The sequence below is a fragment of the Thamnophis elegans genome, chromosome 8 (genome assembly GCF_009769535.1).
Source record: "Thamnophis elegans isolate rThaEle1 chromosome 8, rThaEle1.pri, whole genome shotgun sequence".
NCBI classification, from domain to species: Eukaryota; Metazoa; Chordata; class Lepidosauria; order Squamata; family Colubridae; genus Thamnophis; species Thamnophis elegans.
The window spans coordinates 78782964-78803881 of NC_045548.1; the positions used below are offsets into that span (position 1 = coordinate 78782964).

General features: G+C 47.3%; 1 protein-coding gene across 2 annotated transcripts in view; it reads left to right on the forward strand.

Annotated features, from left to right (window-relative positions):
• EEF1D (eukaryotic translation elongation factor 1 delta) overlaps window positions 1-20918 on the forward strand; it is a 44684-nt gene that overhangs the window by 9663 nt on the left and 14103 nt on the right. The window contains exons 2-3 of one of the 2 annotated variants that reach the window (XM_032222615.1): window positions 11810-11933; window positions 18049-18120. In XM_032222615.1, coding sequence (XP_032078506.1) covers window positions 11814-11933; window positions 18049-18120 — 192 coding nt within the window. In that variant the 5' untranslated portion in view covers window positions 11810-11813. The remainder of the gene's footprint in view (window positions 1-11809; window positions 11934-18048; window positions 18121-20918) is intronic. The other variant, XM_032222616.1, reaches the window with a different exon arrangement.

A 20918-nucleotide genomic window follows, 5' to 3' on the forward strand; every position in this document is an offset into this window, starting at 1 on the left:
CTCTGGCCCCGGAGACTGTGGTTGCAGAGCTCCGGTCGCTTTCAACAGAGAGGCCATGGAGAATCCCCCAGACCGTCAGTGGCTCCAGCTGACCGCTTAGCTCTTGGAACGGAGCATCCTGGGGAAAGACCCTCCCCCCCCCCCCCAGGGTGATGCAGACTATCCAGACTGCCCGCACACCTTCCACAGAGCGTATATATGGCTCCATGTGGCAGGCCTCTGCCTCATGGTGTAATTCCCTGGGGCACAATCCTAGCCAGGCCTCAGTGCCTCAGATTCTGGACCTCTTCCAGGCAGGCCGGGACAGAGGGTTAGCTTCTAACACAATTAGGAGACAGGTCCCAGACTTCTCGCCAGTTGTCCTGCGTGGCAGGAACCAGAGCTTGACTCACCATCCTGTGGTCAGACAATTCCTCAAGGGGGCTTCCAACCCCAAACCGCACGCAGCGTTCAAGTACCATTCCTGGGACTTACACAGGGTAGGGGACGCTCCAATAGGCGCTCCATCTGAGCCTTTACGAACAGCTTCCCTTAAGTTCCTGATTCTCACGGTGGCCTTTCTGGTGGCCATCCCCCCCCGCCAGGCAGATATATGAACTGCAAGCTCTCCACCGGGGAGGGTCTCTGCTTCCCCCACTAAGACTGAGTGGGGTTACGCCCTTCATCCCAAGGTGGGCTTCTGCTTCCATCAAACCCAGGAACTGATTTGCCCAACTTCTGTCCAGACGGGGGGAAAGAAGTGGCTCACTCTGGGCATAAGGAGGGCCCTGAGGATTATCTCAGGAGAACCAGGCCAGTCAGGAAATCCGAAGCTCTGTTTGTTTCCTTCCAAATAGGGGCCTGGGTAACAGGGTGACTTCCACCACAATAGGTAGGTGGTTGCAAACCTGCGTTGCCACTGCATACCAATCACAGGGCTTACAGACACCAATCATATCACAGCTCACTCCACGCGGAGCGCAGCCACATCCAGGGCCTGGGCCACGCAGACAGCCCTGGCCGGAATCTGCAGGGCAGCCATGTGGGCTTCCCCCTCTCCCTTTGCTAGGAACCATAAACTGGACTCTTTTACCCCGCAGGGCAAAAGCCTCTTGGACGCAGGGCCTCTTGAACGCAGGGCGTTGCAGGTGGTTCACAGGGCGGAGCCCACGCCTCAACTGGCACAAGCGGGGGACATGGGGCCTCTGGGGTCTCCCTCCCTAGGGACGTGCAGGCTTTGGTACGTCCCATTCTGGATACTCCTCCCCCCTCACTATGGAGAAAGGGCGTTGGTACTTACCTGATACGCCTCTTCTCATAGTGGGGGGAGGAGTATCCAGTCCCTCCCTGACTATGTTTGTACGACTAAGTTTTATGTTCACAGTTTTATGAAGTTATATAAATATTGATGTTGAAGACGATAAAAGCTAAGAACTGAATTAAGAGTCTGGAGTGAATGGTGCAACGAGTCGGATGGAGCTCTTCGTCAAAAGAATGGGTAGTCCTGCTGGCCAGGGGGCGTTACCCAAAGAGCTTATCTGACTCATCCAATCATGAGAGGACAAAGTCAACCCATTCTGGATACTCCTCCCCCCACTATGAGAAGAGGCGTATCAGGTAAGTACCAACGCCCTTTTTCTTTCTAGCACACGTATAAACATTTTGTGATGACCAAATTCAGGCATGCTTTCATTGATCCTATAGCAAATAACCTGCCATTCGCGCATAAGAGCTTAAATTAAAACATTGCACTGTTGTGAGTCTGTTTATGAATAGGTGATTTTTATGGCTGTCCACATGCACAACAGAACATGTATGTCAAGTCATGTGCTTTAGCAGGTCAGTTCCAGTGGCTTTGATGGTGGACTTCATAGCTTTAGAAGTTCCACCCACGGTGTGTTATTGCTATGTTTTAAATAGGAACTCATCTTGATTGTTTAAAATTTATCCCAGAAATGATTAATTTGTTATAGGTTTATGATGAATGAGGAACTGGATGTAACAGCTAGCTTACAAGTAAAATTAATGTATTCAGAATCTGAAATAAATTCTCCCATCATCAGGGTTTGGAAACTATTTTCATAACTGGGCTTATTTTAAGTTTAAAATGGTAGAGAAACACGGCTTTCAACGTTTGGAAATATGGGAGCAGTTAGTTACTCTCGAGGTTTGGAGATATGTAGTCCTACGGTGGGATATATTGGAAATTTGTTAACTTTGGACTTAAAGGAAAATGGAATTATGAATTCAGCAGAAGTCCTTGTACCATTGGCATGTGCCAATGTTTCTTAAAAATGAAACCTGAAGATGGGTGGACTTTGCTGGCTGGAGAATTCTGGGCGTTGAAATCCTCCAGGCTTAAAGTTGCCACAGTTGAGAAATGTTGTAATCAATAGTGTAATCACAGAGTAGTAGTTTTTACAGTATTGTTCCAGCGATTTGCCATTTTACTCTCTTCTGTTGTTACCTGTAGAAACAATATTTTTACTTTTCCTTTCTTCTCCTTTTAATGCTTTCTCTTTCTTCTACTTTTAATGCCTTCCTAGGAACCAAAAAGTAAGTATCTGCCAACTACACGGAACATTTCTTGACTGGTTAACACTAAAAGTCCTTTTTCCCCTGATGCGAATCTCGTGTTTTTAAAAGAGTCCTATTGTTTTGAGACCTCCTTTTCAAACGTCTCTCTTTCCTTTTGATGCAACAGAGTGGTAGGGCGAGAAAAATTGCATTTCATTCAGTGAAACTGTAATTCTGTCACTATTTATAATCCTCCAATTCTTCAATATTAGCAAAACTGCTGATAGTTTTTTCCATGCCACAATGTTGACATAACGCACATCATATGCGGGTTCTCCCACGTTGTTTAAAAGAAACTCTCACTTTGTTCTCAGGATGGGTTTGCACATGATGAACTAAGCCACATGATAGTTAGCATTATCTTCAGTATTTATCCTTCCCATTCCCAGAGCATTGCAAGCTGCCAGCAAAGCCATACAAAGAACATCCAGGTCATCTGGCCACAGAGAGAGGGATTCAGACTATAGTCCCTGCTCTGCTGCAGGACACCTTGAAAGATGCCAGCCACAGCTGCCCACAAAATGCCAGAACAATGCCTAATCTAGACCAGGGCCACTAAATTCTGAAGCCCACCAACCTAGGCCAGCTGTGAAAGCCTTACCCCCAGAACAGGGAGTGCTGGACTTAATGATCATGAGTGATTGCTCAGTTACAGTGACGCTGAAGAAAGTTGACTCATGGACAGTCTTCAAATTTCTGTCCCTTGCAGCATCCCAATGGTTGCGTGATCATCATGCGTTTGGCAACTGACTGGTATTTATGACTGTTGCCCATGTCCCAGGGTCACTTTTTGTGACCTGACAAGTAAAGTCAACCGGAAAGCGAGATTCACTTAACAGTTGGCAAGAACAGTTGTAAAAATGGGGTAAAACTCACTTAACAACTATCTTGGTTAACAACAGAAATGATGCACTCAACTGTGATCGTAAATTGGGGGTTTCCTGTACATGGGCAAACCTAAGTTTACTGTCTTCCAGAAACAAATGTAAAATAATGTGGACAATCTGTGAACTTGGTATGTTGTTGTGCTGCGAACATTTTGATATACTTGAAAGAGTCCATAAGCTCCTTTTTTTTTTAAGGCTGCTCTTACAAATTGGTTTATGAAATGGAGCACCTTTCATTGGCTTGCTTTCCCTCCTAGAAAATTCTAGTTCCAGGATCGATTTAGGATTTAGAGGAGGATGATTCTTTCCCGAAAATCTGGGAATGAGATGAAATGAATTGCTTGGCTGATTGAGATGATGATGATGGACTCTGAGAAGACAAAGATTGGCCACGATAGTCCCTGTCTGAGATGGATGGGCGGTGCAAAAATGTGAATAAATGAAATTCTTATAGTAAAAGTATTGATATATAAACCAATCCAATTTTACCTGAGCAAGACACATTTCAAACCCCATATAATAACAGTGAGCGTTATTTGATTTTTGAGATAGAAAGATGTCGCTATATTTTGTGCATTTTGACACACAAAACATCTGAATTGTTAAAATAAAACTTCTCCCAAGTTGTCCTTGTATAAATTGAGCTTTCCTCCTGCAAATGTGCTTAAACTTACAAAACTTTTCAGGCCCTCCAGTCTCCCTGCTTCAGTCACTTGCCTCCTCTTTTTCCTAATTCTTGGGCTGCTATCTTATTCTTTGATCCACTTTAGATCTGAGAGATGGTATTGAAAATTGCCCAAGGGAATGTTAGGCCAGGACGACAGTTAAAATGTTCCTTGTATGGCTTTGTATGTGAAAAACAACATCAGTGCAATACCGGATTATAAATGAATCGAAGTAGGAAGGCACAGTAGAAAAATATATATACTAGTATTGTGACAATCATATATTTTACACTAGGCTAAAGCTACTATTACTATTAGTCCTTGGTTTGTCTCCCCCGAGGTGGCATTGTGATGTCAAAGGCATTTAATGCCTGTCACAATTCCTTGGAAGTCCACTTAATGCTTTATTCCGGGACTTGGCTCATAACAGCTTACAGCTTTTTAACATCTTACTTCAAATTTGTGATGGATGCACTCAAGGTTAGACAAGTAACTTTTTCAAATTTGTAGTAAGAGTGCTCCATTTCAAGTCTCCCAACAGTAAGTAGGGAAAGTGTTGTTAAACATACATGAGATGAAATGTACATTTTAAACAGCAGCAGCGGCCCTTTGAGGGATGGCCTGACTTTTGTTCAGGTTAATGCCAAGTAATTTCATCTACATGTGGACCACAATGAGGCACCAAAATTGTCAATCGCATATATTTAAAACCGGCAAAGGTTCGGAAATTCTTCCTGAGTAGCACGTAATTTGGGTATCCAAACCTCAGCAGGAGGTTTTGGGGAGTTTAGAGTTATTTTGCCAACCAGATCCTTAAAATGTCCTTTAACTAAGAAGTTAGTTTTTTCCACCTGAGAGTTTTTAATTCTGCTTTATTTGCGTGAAATATCCCCTTCTAGAAGAAACAGAACTGACAATTTATGGGATGTTTTGGGCCATAAATTGTGGAGGAAAGTCTTCCCTTCTTCACCAGGAGGGATGGGACTGAATTCCTTCAGTAGAGGCAGTCCTCATTTAGTGACTGTTCTGTACAACAACCCTTTTGCAATTACGATGATAAAAAAATCAATGTTGCAATCAATTCTTGCATTTATGACTTTCAAATAGGGTCTAATAAGATCATAAGTACAGTTGTGGCTACACTTAGCAAGTGCTTCCCTTAACCAAGTTGCCAGTCCCAATTTTGGTTGCCAAGTGAGGGCTACTTGTGTTGAATGTTAAGGGAGACAACCAAGACCTCTAGCCAAAACACACACACAAATAGACAGACACACACCTTTTAAAGCCTCTTAATGAAAGGCTTATGGAACACTACTTCATGCTGTTTTCTTAACCAAACTTCCAGGATTTAAAAAAAAAATCTTTCTAGACTAGCCTACAGCCCACATGTTTCCTGGTGGTCTCCCATCCAAATAGTTACCAGGCCTAATCCTGCTTAGCTTCCAACCCCAGGAATGCCCTGCCACCTGCGGAGACCTTGCCACTCCTAAATCCCCTTCATGAAGCGGAATTGGCCCAAACAGTATTGATTGGCCACTCCGGCCCCAGAAAACTGCTAGCCCATAACAAAGGTCTTTGAACATGGGTTTCAACATGCACCACGGAAGCGCGGAGCTTCTCCCAAGAAGTTGCTTCTCTCTGTCTCTTCTGGATGTTTAGGACTTGAGCCCCTTCCGGGATCGATGCGGGCAGATTGTGGGAATGTTAAAAGTCTGAACATCTAGCAGTCACAGATTGCCTGCTTCTGTTGAAGCTGCTTGCTGGAGTACTCACAAGGAAGGAAGATGGGCTGTTTAAGAAATACAAAGCATAAAAAAATAATATGAAAATATTGTTGGCATACTAGAGAATGACAAGGGGCAGAAGAGCTCTCTAAACCAGTGTTTCTCAACTTTGGCAACTTGAAGATGTCTGGACTTCAACTCCCAGAATTCCCCAGCCAGCGAATGCTGGCTGGGGAATTCTGGGAATTGAAGTCCAGACATCTTCAAGTTGCCAAGGTTGAGAAACACTGCTCTAAACAATTAGCTTAAAGCACCTTTTTTCTTAAAAAATGGCGCAATCATTCAAACGATTAGGGCTTTGTATACAGGTAGTCCTCGACCTACGACCAGTTGTTTACAGTGGCACTGGAAGATGCCTTGCAATCGGCCCTTGACTAACCACAATCACACAATCAAAATTGGGGTACATGGCAACCAGCACATATTTACGACGGTTGAAGCATCCCTGGGATCATGGGATAGCCTTTGCTATTTTCCCAGCCAGCTTCTGACAAGCCAAGCCAGTGGGAGGAAGCGAGATTCACTTAATGACCACATGATTTACTTAACAACTGCAGCGATTCACTTACGTGTCCCAGCAGAACAGGTCATAAAATGGACCACGACATATTTAAAAATCATGTTGCTTAGCCACGGAAATGTTGGTCCCCAAATGTCAGCGTAAGTCGAGGGATATGTATGCAAGTAGCCCTCGACTTGAAACAGGTTCATTTAGTGACCGTTCAAAGTTACAACGGCACTGAAATGTTACTTACGACCATTTGTCACACTTATGACCGCTGCAGCATCCCCAGTGGTCAAATGATCAAAATCCGGCCTCTTGGCAACTGACTCATAATTATGACGGTTGCAGTGTCCCAGGAGGAGGGAGGTTTTGTGTGGGTCCCCTTTTGTGACCTCCTGACAAGCAAAGTCCATGGGGGTGCCGTGTGACTTATTTAACAACTGCAGTGATTTGCTTAAAGGTCGTACAGTAGGAAAAGACCCCCTTAACAACTGTCTCGCTCAGCCACAGAAATGTTGGGCTTAATTGTGGTCGTAAGTTGAGGACTGCCTGTAAATGGTGGCGCTCGGGGGCATTGCACAGCCTTTCCAAGCTTTCTCCCACCAAGTATCGGGTGCCACCATTCTAGAGTTCCAGCCAGCAGGGCCCATGCGCCCGGGTTGGAGAAGGCCGCGGCATCGCCCGCTGCTTTGTGGTGTGTTATTTGAGCCACTGTACTCTTGTGCTTGTCTCTCCTTGCTGGTGCCCCGTTCCGAAGATGAGAACCAGGAAGCTGCTGTACCCCACCGAAAAGGTCTGGGTGGACAAGCCAAAGTACGACGAGGCCGAGAGGCTTCACTATGAACGAGAAGCAGCGTTAGCCGCCTCGGCAGCCAGGCCTTGCCAAGAGCTGGTGGCCGTGAACGGCTTCTGCCACGAGGAACACGCCGAGGAAGCGTTGAAGGCCGAGCTGTGGCGGGTTGGCAGCGGGAAGAAGCAGAAGAAAAGGAAGTATTCTCCAAAAGCCAAGCCTTTGGGGCCCAAGATAGATCCCGTCTTGGCGGGACTTATGGCTGACCACGTCTGGTTTGACAAGCCTCGGTTTGACCATGTGGAATATGCCTACCACGTGAAGCTCGCCGACTCTTTGCCCCCGGTGGCACTTCCCGTCGTTGAGCCAGCTGCTGTGGTGCCTTGGTCCGAAGATGCCATCCAGGCCCAGGCCGAGCTCGGTGGAAACACAGCCGTCTTGCGCTGTGCCCACGGCAACCTCATGGCGTGCCATCACGTCATTCAGGACGTGTGGGTGAACAAATTTGACTTTGACGACGCCGAGGCGGCTTTTGTGGAAAAGTCCCAACTTGTGACGCTCGCACATCTGCTGCAGCCCCCGTCCGTTCTGAAGCTGGCCAGCGCCGGGCCCGTCACACCGGACGAGGGCTACGTGACGGCCCTGGCTACGCCTTCCACTCCGGCCCACGTTGCCGATACCGAGCATCAGGCCCCCGACGCTCCGTTCGTCCCAGCGGGAGATGCAAACCAGACGGTGAACGGCAAACCTCCGGGCTCCAGTTTGCGGGCTCTGCTGTCGGAAGTCTGGCTGGAGAAGCCGATCTATGATGACGCCGAGCGATTGTTCTACGCCAACATGTTCGACGGCCACCCTCCGGGGAAGGTGAGGCTGCAGGAGCGTGGCCACGCGGACATCTCCAGGAAGGGGCGGAAAGAGAAGAAGGGCCGGAGCAGCCTCAGGAAGCAGCCGACGGGGAAACGGGGGAACAACGCTGCCGTTGGGACTCCATCGCCCCAAGAAACGGCAGCGGCAACACAGCCGCAACCTCCCGCCTGGCATTTTATGCACCCGGACACCGAATCTTTGTGGTTCAGCAAGCCCACATACGACAGTGCAGAAGCATGCTTCTACGCCTCCCTTGCCCAAGAAGAGGCCAGCCGACTATCGGAAGCCACGCGAGCCAAGGCCTCCCAGCCCACTGCGCAGCCCTCCAGCGCACCAGAGCCTGATGCTAAGTAGGAAATGCATGTGGGGGGCGGTTGGCGGGGGGAGGGAGGATGTTCTCAGTCCCAACATCATAGCTATAAAGAATCAGCTGGAACATGCAGAGGATGTGAGATATGCTGTCGGTGTGCAACCAGCCAGGGCTAAGATAACTTAGACATGTACCGCTTCCCAGTGCTTTACGGCCCTCTCTAAGCGATTTACACAATCAGCCTCTTGCCCCCAACAATCTGGGTCCTCATTTTACTGATCTTTGAAGGATGGGAGGCTGGATCAACCTCGAGCCGGTCAGGATCAAACTCTTGGCAATGGGCAGCCTGCAGTACTGCAGATGGAGGGATGGGGGGATCAATCAGACAGAGATGGGTAGGCGAGAGAGATGGATAGATAGAAACAGTGATGGATAGCAATCACCCTTAGGCTTATATACCGTTTCACAGTGCTTTTATAACCCTCCCTAAGCAGTTTACAGAGTCAGCCTCTTGTCCCCAACCATCTGGGTCCTCATTTTATCCACCTCAGAAGGAAAGAAGTCTGAGTCGAGCCGGTCAGGATCGAACAGCCAGCAGTCAGCAGAACTAGCCTGCAGTACTGCATTCTAACCCCTGCCCCACTGGGACTCACGATGCTTCGTTTTGGCAGGAAGCATTATTGAAAAAAGGAAATTAACCCTACTCTTTTAGGAGATCCTCGGGCTAAGGAGAAATTTCCTAGCAGTTGGAACAATTAACAGTTGGAATATCTGTCCTCCAGAAGTTGTGGGTGATCCATCACTGGAAGCTTTTAAGAAGAGACTGGTCCAGAGGTCCCCAAACTTGGCAACTTTAAGACTTGTGGACTTCCAACTCCCAGAATTCTCCAGCCAGCTTTGCTGGCTGGAGAATTCTGGGAATTGGAAGTCCACAAGTCTTAAAGTTGCCAAGTTTGAAAACACCTGGACTGAACAAACATTTGTCTGAAATGGTTTGCTGCCTGAGCAGGAGGTTGGACTAGAAGACCTCCAAGGTCCCTCCCAACTCAGTGATTCTGTATTCTGAGAATGCATTCCGGTGTTCCAGAGTTAAGGAAAGGGTGTGGAAAGAGGTCCTTTGCGTCTCTGTTTTGGGGCGACTTGACAGATGAGTACCGAGCTAATGTGAGATGAAGGAGTGCTTCATTCACTGAATCTAGATTTTAAAAGCCACCCCCCCTCCCCTTTAATGACTCTGTGCATGCAATGTGTTGGAAGCATGTTCTGCCTGGTCTCATTTGAGAAAAATGTGTCAAATTCTCCAAAAACCTGGTCCTTGGTGCCAGGGTGGGAGAACTTGCTGCAGCCTACTGGATAACGTGACCTTAGTAACTCCCCCAGATTGTGGCTGCGGGACCATTCAACAATTGAGTTGAATTATTGTCATTTCTGTCATTCACATTTCATTCTGTCCCTGTTTCGGCATCTTTCCTTTAATGATCCCATTGCACCATTTCTTCGATATTAGTGTAACTCTTGCCCCGTGGCGAATTTGGCCACGGTGAGTTGTCCTGTGATGTGTTGTCGTGGTCCCCCTTGGGGGCAATGTTTGTAGAAATGCTGCTTCACAAGAGGGGCACTAGAGGGCAGAGATGATTTGAAGGATAATAAAACAGCCACACTTGGAATACGGCATTCAGTTCTGGTTGCCACGATGTAGAAAAGATGCGGAGACTTTAGAAAGAGTGCAGAAAAGAGCAACAAAGAGGATTAGGAGACTGGAGGCTAAAACATATGAAGAATGGTTGCAGGAACTGGGTATGTCTAGTTTAATGAATTGAAGGACTAGGGGAGACATGATAGCAGCGTTCCAATATCTCAGGGGTTGCCACAAAGAAGAGGGAGTCAAGCTATTCTCCAAAGCACCTGAGGGTAGAACAAGAAGCAATGGGTGGAAACTAATCAAGGAGAGAAGCAACTTAGAACTAAGGAGAAATTTCCTGACAGTTAGAACAATTAATCAGTGGAACTACTTGCCTCCAGAAGTTGTGAATGCCCCAACACTGGAAGTCTTTAAGAAAATGTTGGATAGCCATTTCTCTGAAATGGTGTAGGGTTTCCTGCCTAGGTAGCGGGTTGGACTAGAAGACCTCCAAGGTCCCTTCTAACTCTGCTATTCTATTCTATTTTATAGAAGCCTGGATGCTTGACGTTTTAGGCCTGCATGAAGGGCATAAACCAGATTTTGGATGCCTCTTGAGATGAAGTACTTTTTGATGGCGTTCATGGTACTCTGTGGTGTACCATCTGTAGTTTAGTAAGCATCTCTAAGGGCAACTGTGATAGATTTTAAATCTTTTGCCCTGTGATTATATTTTGCCCTGTTAGTCGCGGTAATCCATCTGTCCTACTGTCCATTTATTTCCATTGCTGCTGAATTCCAGCCCACATCCAGTATTTTATTACCATGTGCATTTTTTAAAAAAAAATGTGCTTCCCTTCTAGAGGCAGATTCAAGGATTGAGATTCCTAATTATCCCTGAATTGCCTAGATCAGTGTTTGTCAACCTTGACAACTTGAAATCCTGTGGACTTCAACTCCACAGGACTTCAAGTTGTCAAGGTTGAGAAACACTGCCCTAGATAAAGGTTACCGCCTGAAACAGTTTGGAAACTGGCCCGTTGTAAAACAGTGGCTCGCTTGTGTGGTTTTTGTTTAATCCCTTGAGGGCTCTATTAGCGGAGGCCTGTTCAGAGTGTACTAAGAAGGTTGGGGCACTGCCAAGCCCATCATTCTGTGCCGTTTAAGGATCATGTGTTGCTTGTAGAGTTGGTGCCTATGTATTTTCTGGGGGGGGGAAATAGAGTGAGGGCGCTGCTCCTTCTGTACCCCTCTTGGAAGCCAAAATTTGTTAACTAGTAGTTGGGTTCCGATCAATTTTCAGTTTTGATTCGAGTAATTGTTTGATTGCATTTTGGTCAGCTTTTTCGTATAGATCTGGGATGTCCAACCTTGGCTGGCTCGGGAATTCTAGGAGTTGAAGTCTACACACCTTAAAGGCGTCAAGGTTGGACATCCCAGATCCAGAGTGATGGGTTAGTGCAGCGGTCAGCAACTTGCAGCTCTGGAGCCGCATGTGGCTCTTTCATCCCTCTGCTGCGGCTCCCTGTCGCCGGTCGGCTCCACAATTGATAGGACTTTCGGTTAGGACAGGTAGAGGGAAAAGGATGCCACGCTAGGAGGAGACTCTGTGGTGGGGAACCGGACTTCCAGTCGGCTCCAGAATTGAACGGGGGGGGCTTCCAGTTAGGACTTTTGTGGCACTTTGAGTGTTTAAGGTTGCCGACCCCTGGGTTAGTGAGTTTTTACCAGCTGGGGCCCCGAGGGATAGAGAGAGGAACGGCGACCTGCTCATCCTAAAACCAAGGCCTTTCAAATATTGATTTAAGCTCCTCCCCTCTGCAGGAGAATGGCAACCCACTTCCTTATGCACGAGAAGATCTGGTTCGACAAATTCAAGTACGACGATGCTGAGAAACGGTACTATGAACAGGTGAACGGTCCAGCCCGCAGCCCTTCCTGCCCGCAGGTAAGATGCTAGCATCTCCCGTGCCCAAAGCCACGGGGGGCCCCTCGTTTTATCTGGTCCCACCCAAACGGGGCTTCTACCTCCTAGTTCCCTCTGATCCATCCAAGCTCCTATTTTTCTCCTGCGTTGAGGTCCCCACAAGGCCTAGTGTTCTGACCCAGCTCCCCAAACACAACAACCCTCCTGTAGTTGAAGCAACAATTCCTTTATTAGGCGCGCTGGCAGCCCTGGCGCAAATTTTTCTCTCTCACCGCAGGCTAACAGGTCTGTCTGGCAGGGGAGAGGAACAGTGGTCCACCACATCTCTTCATCTCCTCCCCCTGCCTTTTATCCCCAGAGCTACAGTGGGGCTTCCGTCCCAAGGACCAGCCCGTAGATTTCCACTGCTCTCCTCTCCTCTGCCTTCTGTGCATTCTGGCGTCAGGCAGACGACACAGCTGTTCCTCCTCTTCCTCATCAGTCATCTCCAGACCTGGAGGATGTTGACTGTCCATCTGAGGGCTGACGGACAGCCCAGGCTCCGCCTCTGTCTCTCTCTCTCTGCCATTCCCTCGTCCCCCTCGGAGCTCTCAGGCTGCCTTGATTCTGACCTTGACTCCCACCCATCCTCCTCCTCTGATTCGGCTGCTGGAGGGTCCAGGCCACAACACCTTGGGAAAATATTTCTATCTGCCTCTCCTGCCAGTTTCGGCTCCCCTTTTGAGGGTTACCCGTTGAGAAAGCCCCAAAGATCTGATGGCAAAAATGGTCCGTTTTCCCCCAACGCCACCAGCGAGTACAAATTGTGTAGCTTCTCTGCTCGGTTCTCAGCATCGTAACTTGACTCATAGAGAGGATTTCTCTGGCCATTTTTAACTCTGTCCCATTGACAAGTCACCCTTGGAATCGGGTAAGTTTGAACTCCCCAATAATTTTGAGTCTTTGGCCTGAGAGGGGGAGTGGGGCACCTTCAAAGAGAGTCAAGGAAACGGTTGCGGGTTCTGCTCCTTTGTGTGTGTGTGTGTGTGTGTGTGGAGGGGTGGCCTGATTCCCGAGTAACCCTCGGAGTAACAGGCCTGTAGTCCTTGACTTAACAATCACAATCGAGTCCAAAATTTCCTTTGCCAAGCAAGACGGTTCTTAAGTGAGTGTTGCCCCATTTTACGACCTTTCTCACCACCGTTGTTAAGTGAATCGCTGCAGTTGTTAAGTTTGTCACAATGTTTTGAAGTGAATCTGCCTTCCCCATGGGCTTTGCTTGCCGGAGGGTCGCAAAAGGGGATCACGTAACCCTGGGACACGGCAACTGTCATAAGTACAAGCCAGTTGCCAAGTGCCTGAATTTTGATCACGTGACCCTGTGGAGACTGCGACGGTCGTTAAGTGTGAAAAAGTGGTCCTGTCACTTTTTTTTTTTTACTACCATTGTAACTTTGGTTGCTAAAGGTGTATTTGTAAGTCAAGGATTACCTGAAACACGTCACATTCAGTCTGAACACTTAATACAGGTAGTCCTCGACCTACGGCCATCATTGAGCCCCAAATTTCTGTTGTTAAGTGAGACATTTGTTTTACGGCCTTTCTTGCCACTGTTGTTAAGTGAATCACCGCAGTTGATAAGTTAGGGCCCCGGTTGTTAAGCGTATTCCACACGTACTTTCGGCTAAAGTCGGATCTCAGATTACTCCAGCAGGCTTGGGAGGGGTGCACCTCATTGGAGAATGTGATTTATGACACAGACCGAGGGAGGGGAGGGGAGGGAAGGAACGGGTGAAGTTCAGCTACAACTGAAACAAAGCTCAGATCTGACTGCGGAAAGGCCTTGCCTATTGGTGCTCCTAATAAATGGCTGGTTTTGTATTTGAAACTTGGCTCGAGACTCATGAATCAATTTGGGCATTTTTAGGAAACCTGACACCGGCTCCTCCATCGACTGGAGGGTCGCAGAAGGGGATCAGGTGACCTCGGGACACTGCAACCATCATAAGTAGAGGCCGGTTGCCAAGCGTCTGCATTTTGATCACGTGACCCTGGGAATTGCAGCAACGGTTGTAAATGTGAAATCATTTTTTTTCCAGTGCCATTCTACCTTTCGACGGTCACTAAATGAATTGTTGTAAGTCGAGGATTACCTGCATTAGTTGTAGTCTGAGATTCTGGCTCACAGATATCGGAGTACTGTAGTTAACAGGAAGCTTTTAATCCCGGAAATAGTTTTAGCGCAGGGCTCCCCAAACTTTGCTGGCTGGAGAATTCCGGGAGTTGAAGTCCACGCGTCTTAAAAGTTGCCAAGTTTGAAGGTCTCTGGTTTAACACCAGCTCCTTCATTTTCCACCCACATAGGATAAATCCCTCCATTTGTGCGTGGTCACTGTGGCCATTGCCTCCCCCTCTTCTGGGACAAGCCAGGATTCTTGGTTTGAGATTTTAATGAAACTGGCTTATTAAAATAAGCCCCTGGAACACCTCGCTGTGGGTTCTCAGCTGAAGGAACAAGTTTGGGATAATTATTATTGTTTCTGTCTTAGCTCCTGAGAACCACTTTGGAGCAATCTTATCCTCTGGTTAGGCTTCCACCCCACACTACCCCAGCCCCATTTCCATGCAGATGCTACTGGTTTTCAGTGGTTCTCCTGGTTATGTGCGGAAAATTGCAAAAGTGTGCGTGAGTGTCTTGTTCTCCTAGGCTTGTATACTCACGACTCAAAAGATGCCATAACAGAAGAGAATCTTTGTAGTTCATGATTGACCAGTGGGGTCCTTGGTGCTCTTTGAACTTGGTGGTTTTCTTGCATACGTCTCATGACCCAACTAGGGAATAGCATCAGTGCTCTATGTAGTGCTCCCTTCTAGCACTAATTGTTGTGGCCCGCCAGCAGAGCTGGCAGCAGATTCGGACAGTGAGGAGGTTGGGGAGGAAGATGGGCCAGTCCTGGAGTCTGGGGAAGGCTCTGAGGAGGGCTGTGTGTCGGAGGCAAAGAGGGGGCCAGGGCCGTCTGACAGTTATCAGCTGCCTTCGGAGTTGGACATCATTGAGGCAGAAGAACAGCTGGAGCCTGTTCCCAGTGTGTGCATGCGCAGAGCTGCCAGATGAAGGGAGCAGCTAAGGAACAAGGGTCGACTTGGGAGTAAGTCCACAGGGGGACGATGAATGGCCCCTCCCAGGGGGAATGGAAGGGGAGTAGAGTTTGCAGGAGACCATTAGTTCGCTTAATTAGTTCGTGACTCTCCGAGACTTCTGGCCAAGTTTCTCAGATCTCGGCCTGGCAGCTCTCCAAGCCAGATGAGGTCTGTGACTGTAAATCCTCCCTTGAAAGTCTTTGCAGGATGGGAATGAGCAGAATTCACATTAAATTCATAAAAGGGGTTTTTGTCGGGACCAGGAGTTTGCTTCAGGCTCTTGGGAAGCATCATTATCCCACTAATGATGTTAGTGGGATAATGAAATGTCTGCAAGGAAACCACCAAGGATCCCACACAAGAGACACCATCCGAACACATTAAAGCAGCCCCTTATATGTGGGGCTTTGTTCAGGGTCTCTGTCAATCGGAATTCTGTATTGCAGTTACATTTTGAAAGAGGTTTTTTTTTAAAAAAAAAATCCATTTTATTCCTAACTTTAGGGAGAAAGTGTTTGTCACCCCATGTCCTTAGCTGGTGGAATAATTGTTAGATCAGCCTGTTCTGATCTCACAGCTAGTCTATCACGAGTCTTGTCTGCTTCCTTGTTCCAGTATTTTTGCTTGTCCCACCCCCCTCATTTTTTTGTTTTAATACCTCAGTCCTTGTTTGGGGACAAGATTGATAGACACTTTTTTAATGTAAGCAGAGTTTTGTTCAAATTTGGGAGCACAGAATTTAAGCCTCTTCCAAATTCAATACCCGTAACCACCCAGAGGCATGCCTGTGTGATGGGCAGCATAGAAATACAGAAAAACCAAATAAATTACTCATCTTGCAGTGCTGGCCGGAATATCCTGGGGATAAATTACATTTTTATTGCATTTCTAAGTTTCCCCAAATGAACTTACTGACTTGCGTTTGGGCTGAAAACCAATAGAATTGTGGAAGCCATTTGTGGTGTGTCTTGCATGCGCCCCCTTTTTACGGCAAATAATTTTACTGACAGCGCCATGAGTGTGGTCTAAGGATGGCTTGGCTGGGCATAGTTCCCCTCACCTGCCTAATGCAGAATTTGGGTGGTTTCCTCCCCCCTGCCCCTATAGAGGTGTTGCAGGAGAACCCCTGGATGTAGCCATGAAGAGTTAGTACAACCAGCCCCAGAGCGATGGGGTGAAGGGTTTGATGGGTAAGCGGAGGTCGCAGATGGGCTGATGCAAACACACACACCCCTCTGAATCCCAGCTGTGCATTGTGCATAGGTGCGCAGTCTTCACACTGATTGGTTCCAGCTTCCTACTGGAAGCTTATGGAACTTAACTTCCCCATCCGGCTACAGGCAGTCCTCGACTTACAACAGTTTATTTAGTGACCCTTGGAAGTTACAACGGCTCCGGAAAAATTGACTTATGTCCATTTTTCATACTTACGACTATTGTAGCATCCCCCATGATCATGTAATCAAAATTTGGAGGCTTGGTTGTTGACTCATACTTATGACTATTGCTGCCACCACCCGTCACGTGATCCCATTTGGCAGCCTTCTGATGACCGTGTTTCATACTTACGACTGTCGTATCATCGCCATGCTCAGGCCATCAAAATTCAGACGCTGAATTTTGACTCGTATTTAACGACCGTTGCAGTGTCCCGGGGGGTGGGGGTGGGGGTCACGTGATTCCCCTTTTTGCCATCTTCTCACAAACCAAGTCAATGAGGAAGCCCGATTCACTTAACAACCCCGCATAACAACTGCAGAGATTCACTTAACAACAGTGGCGAGAAATGTCGTAAAATGGAGCAAAACCCACTTAACAAACTTCTCTCACTTAGCAACATAAGTTGTGGTTGCAAGTTGAGAGCTACCTGCATTTCTGCTGCTAAAGTACTTGTTGAAGGTGGTGTTAATATTCACAAAAGGTGAAAACAACATCGGACAGAAACCCCCCCATCACACACACACACACACACACACACACACACACACACACACACACACACACACAGTGTTGAAGTTCACCTTGCATCATGGGAAACCCACCTGGGGTTTGATCAGCCCTAAGCAACATGAACAACACCGAACCAAATGCACAACTGGCCACTGATAAGGTGTGCAGATACCCTCTACAAGTGGGACAAATTGCCACACTGAATTGTGACAAACTATCCCACACATAGCGACACAGTGCAAAAAAATAGGGGTCTCCAATGGAGACTTCATTCATTTCCCGGCTGTGACAAAAGAAACAAAACACAATCTCTGTAATCTAGGCCAGGAGACGCCAAATCCCCCGGCCCGTTGCCCACTACCGCGCCCTGGCCCATTCAGAACTGGGCTGCGCAAGAGGATGGCCAGCGGGCGCAGCTGATGTTGGGCGAGAGGTAGTAAACTGCTTGCACGGGCCAGTTCCCCTCTTACCCACCACTTGCTGGGCTGCCAAGCCGTAAAGATTGGGGATCTACACCAGGGGTCTCCAACCTTGGCAACTTTAAGCCTGGAGGACTTCAACTCCCAGAATTCCCCTGCCAGCACAACTTAAGTCCTCCAGGCTTAAAGAATTCTGGGAGTTGAAGTCCTCCAGGTTTAAAGAATTCTGGGAGTTGAAGTCCTCCAGGCTTAAAGTTGGAGGCCCCTGGTGTAGACATAATATGCCCAGTATTTTTAGATTTTCTCTGCCATATTTTGTACTTTCCTCTCTTGTACTTGAAATGTGATGTGAACGTGCCATATGCTAAATGGGGAAAGACATGGGAAACGTTAACATTCTCAAACGAATTAAGAAAACCACCTCTGGAACTTTCCCTGACTGAGAGCCGCCCGCCTTGCGCTGAGCAGGCGAATTTTCACGCGGGCTGCTTTTCCCCATGGGCCAGCTGTTGCGCACCTTTAAAAAGTCGGGTCCCCTTTCATTTTGAGCCACCCTTGGGGGGAGCCTCTCCTGTGTCTGAATGCGCCTCTTTGGAAACAGAGAGAAAAGGAAAACACACCACTTGGTTCTTTCTGCATGTTTGCAGGAGAACGGCGCCAGCACCATCCTGCGCGACATTGCCAGAGCAAGGGAGAATATCCAGAAGTCACTGGCCGGAGTGAGTACCCGAACGCTCTCTCACCAGCTGGCTCTTTCCGCTCTTTTTATTTTTTTCCTGGCTGTGGCATATCTCCAGACCTTCCTTCCTTTCTTCCCTTCCTTCCTTCCTTCCCTTTGTTCCTTCCTTCTTTCCTTCCCTTCCTCCCCCCTTCCTTCCTTCCTTCCCTTTGTTTCTTTCTTCCCTTCGTTCCTTTCCTTCCTTCCTCTCTCCTTCCTTCCCTTTCTTCCCTCCCTACCCCCCCTCCGTCCTTCCTTCCTTAATGATGTTCCATAGTTGGGTCATGAAATGTCTGCAAGAAAGCTATCAAGGTCAGAGAACACCAAGGATCCCACAGGACTCCCATTTCCTCCCCCTCTTCCTCCTATCTGCAAACCCCCCTCCTCCCTTCTAGCACTGATGATGTTCCATAGTTGGGTCATGAAACGTCTGCAAGAAAAGCACCAAGCTCAGAGAGCATCAAGGACCCCTCAGTCCTCCCTCCTCTTCCCCTCCTCCTCCGATAAACTTCTACCTGTGTGGTTGTCTATGGAGATTCTCAGTCATCCAGGTCATTTTTTTTTCTTCCTAAAAACAACCGGACTTTGTTTTCCCTTGAAGATGTTTCGCTTCTCATCCAAGGAGCTTCTTCCGTTCTGGTGAAGCTTCCGATCAAGAACTGAAGAAGCTTCTTGGATGAGAAGCGAAATATCTTCAAGGGAAAACGAAGTCCATTCGCCTTTGGGAAAAAAGGAAATAAAACCCACTTTGTGACTGACTGCCTGGGTGGATTCTCTCTGCCATAAATTGGAGAGCCTGGATTGTGTGAGATGAAAGGCTCAGCTTCCTGCAGGAGGGAGTAACGCTTTTGCAGATTAACCCTAAACAACTACCTGTAGTTCTCGACTTACAACAGTTTGTTTAGTGACCGTTTGAAGTTACAACTGCCCTGAAAAACGTGTCTTATGACCATTTCCCCCACTTAACAGCCATTGTCGCCATCCCCGTGGTCATGTGATTTACACGTGTGATGCTTGACAACTGACTCACATTTACGACGGTTTCAGTGTCCCGAGATCACACAGATCTTGACGAGCAGAATCGACAGGGAAGGCAGAAACCGTCTGACTCACTTAACACGTGGCGCGATTCCCTTTAACAATTGTGGCCGAAAAGGTCATACACAGGGGTGAAACTCAATGACGGTCTCAAATTTTTGCAGGATAAGTTTTTGGGCTGTATTGCGGTCATGCCTGTAACGTGGGCTGTTTGGAGCCAGAAGGCACAATTCAAAATTCTTGGGCTTCTCTGACTGCAGAATTTTCCTTAATTCTTCCGCAGAAGGAGCGAGAACAAGAATAGCCTCACTCTGCGTCCCTTTTCACTGTACAGGTGGTTCTCAAATTACAGCCATTTTACTTAGTGATCATCCGAAGCTATCATGGTTCTGGAAAAAAAGTGACTTACGGCCAGTCCTCACACTTACGACTGTCACAGCATCCCTACAGTAACATGATCAAAATGTGGGTGCATGGCACCCGTGTCCTGGGTTTATGTGATTGGCGCTTGCGGCCTTCCCAGCTGGCTTCCAACAAGCAAAAGTCGGTGGAGGGAGTTGTATTTGCTTAACAACTGTGCTTCACTTAACAACCAATCGCCAACAAACTTCGAGCCCCTTCATAACAGCATTTCCTGAGCAATGGAAGTTCCACTCCACTTGTGGGTCGTAAGTCAAGGACTTTCTTAACCAAGCTGGGAAGGAAGGATGTTGAAGTGAGGCTGGTAGTCCTCGAACTGCGACCCCAATTGAACCCCAAATGTCTGTTGCTAAGTGAAACATTTGCTAAGTGAATTTTGTTCCATTTTACGACCTTCCTCGCCACGGTTGTTAAGTGAATCACTGCTGTTGTTAAATTAGAAACACGGTTTTTAAGTGAATCCGACTTCCCAGTGCATTTTGCTCATCAGACGGTCGCAAAAGCGGAATCATCTGACCCCTGGACACTGCAATGTTCATAAATGTGAGTCAGTTCCCAAGTATCTCAGTTTTGATCCATGCGGCGGCTACAATAGTTGTAAGTCTGAAAAATGGTCATAAGTCACTTTTTTTTCAGGACCGTTGTAACTTTGAACGGTCACTAAGTGAGCTGTTGTAAGTCGAGGACTATCTGTCCTGCCCTCTGTGTGTCCGGGGGAAGATAAGAGATAGTCTTCGACTTATAACAAAAATTGAGCCCAACATTTCCATTCCTAAGTTGTTAAAGTGAGTTTTCCCCCAGTTTACGACCCTTCTCCCCACCGTTGTTAAACGAATCACTGCAGTTGTTCAGTTCATAACACGGTTGTTAAGCGATAGATTATAGAATGAGAAATGATAGATAGGTAGGTAGGTAGATGATAGATAGATAGACAGACAGACAGACAGACAGATGATAGGTAGGTAGGTAGATGATAGATAGACAGACAGACAGACAGATGATAGGTAGGTAGGTAGATGATGATAGATAGACAGACAGACAGCTGATAGATAGATAGATAGATATAGATAGATAGATGATAGATAGATAGATAGATAGATAGATAGATAGATAGATAGATAGATAGATAGATATGGATGGAGACAGAGAGGGATAGCAGATGTTCTGTATTAAATATCCATATTCTATTTTTAAGTGACGGTTGGAGAACTGTCAGCTACGCTGGTGATTATATTTCATGGTGGATACAAGCTACCTTAAACATGTGAAGCTTGAAGCTTTTTTAATGTCAGGATTTGCTTTTAAAATGCTGGATTCAGCCCTGGAAATATTTCTAGTCTC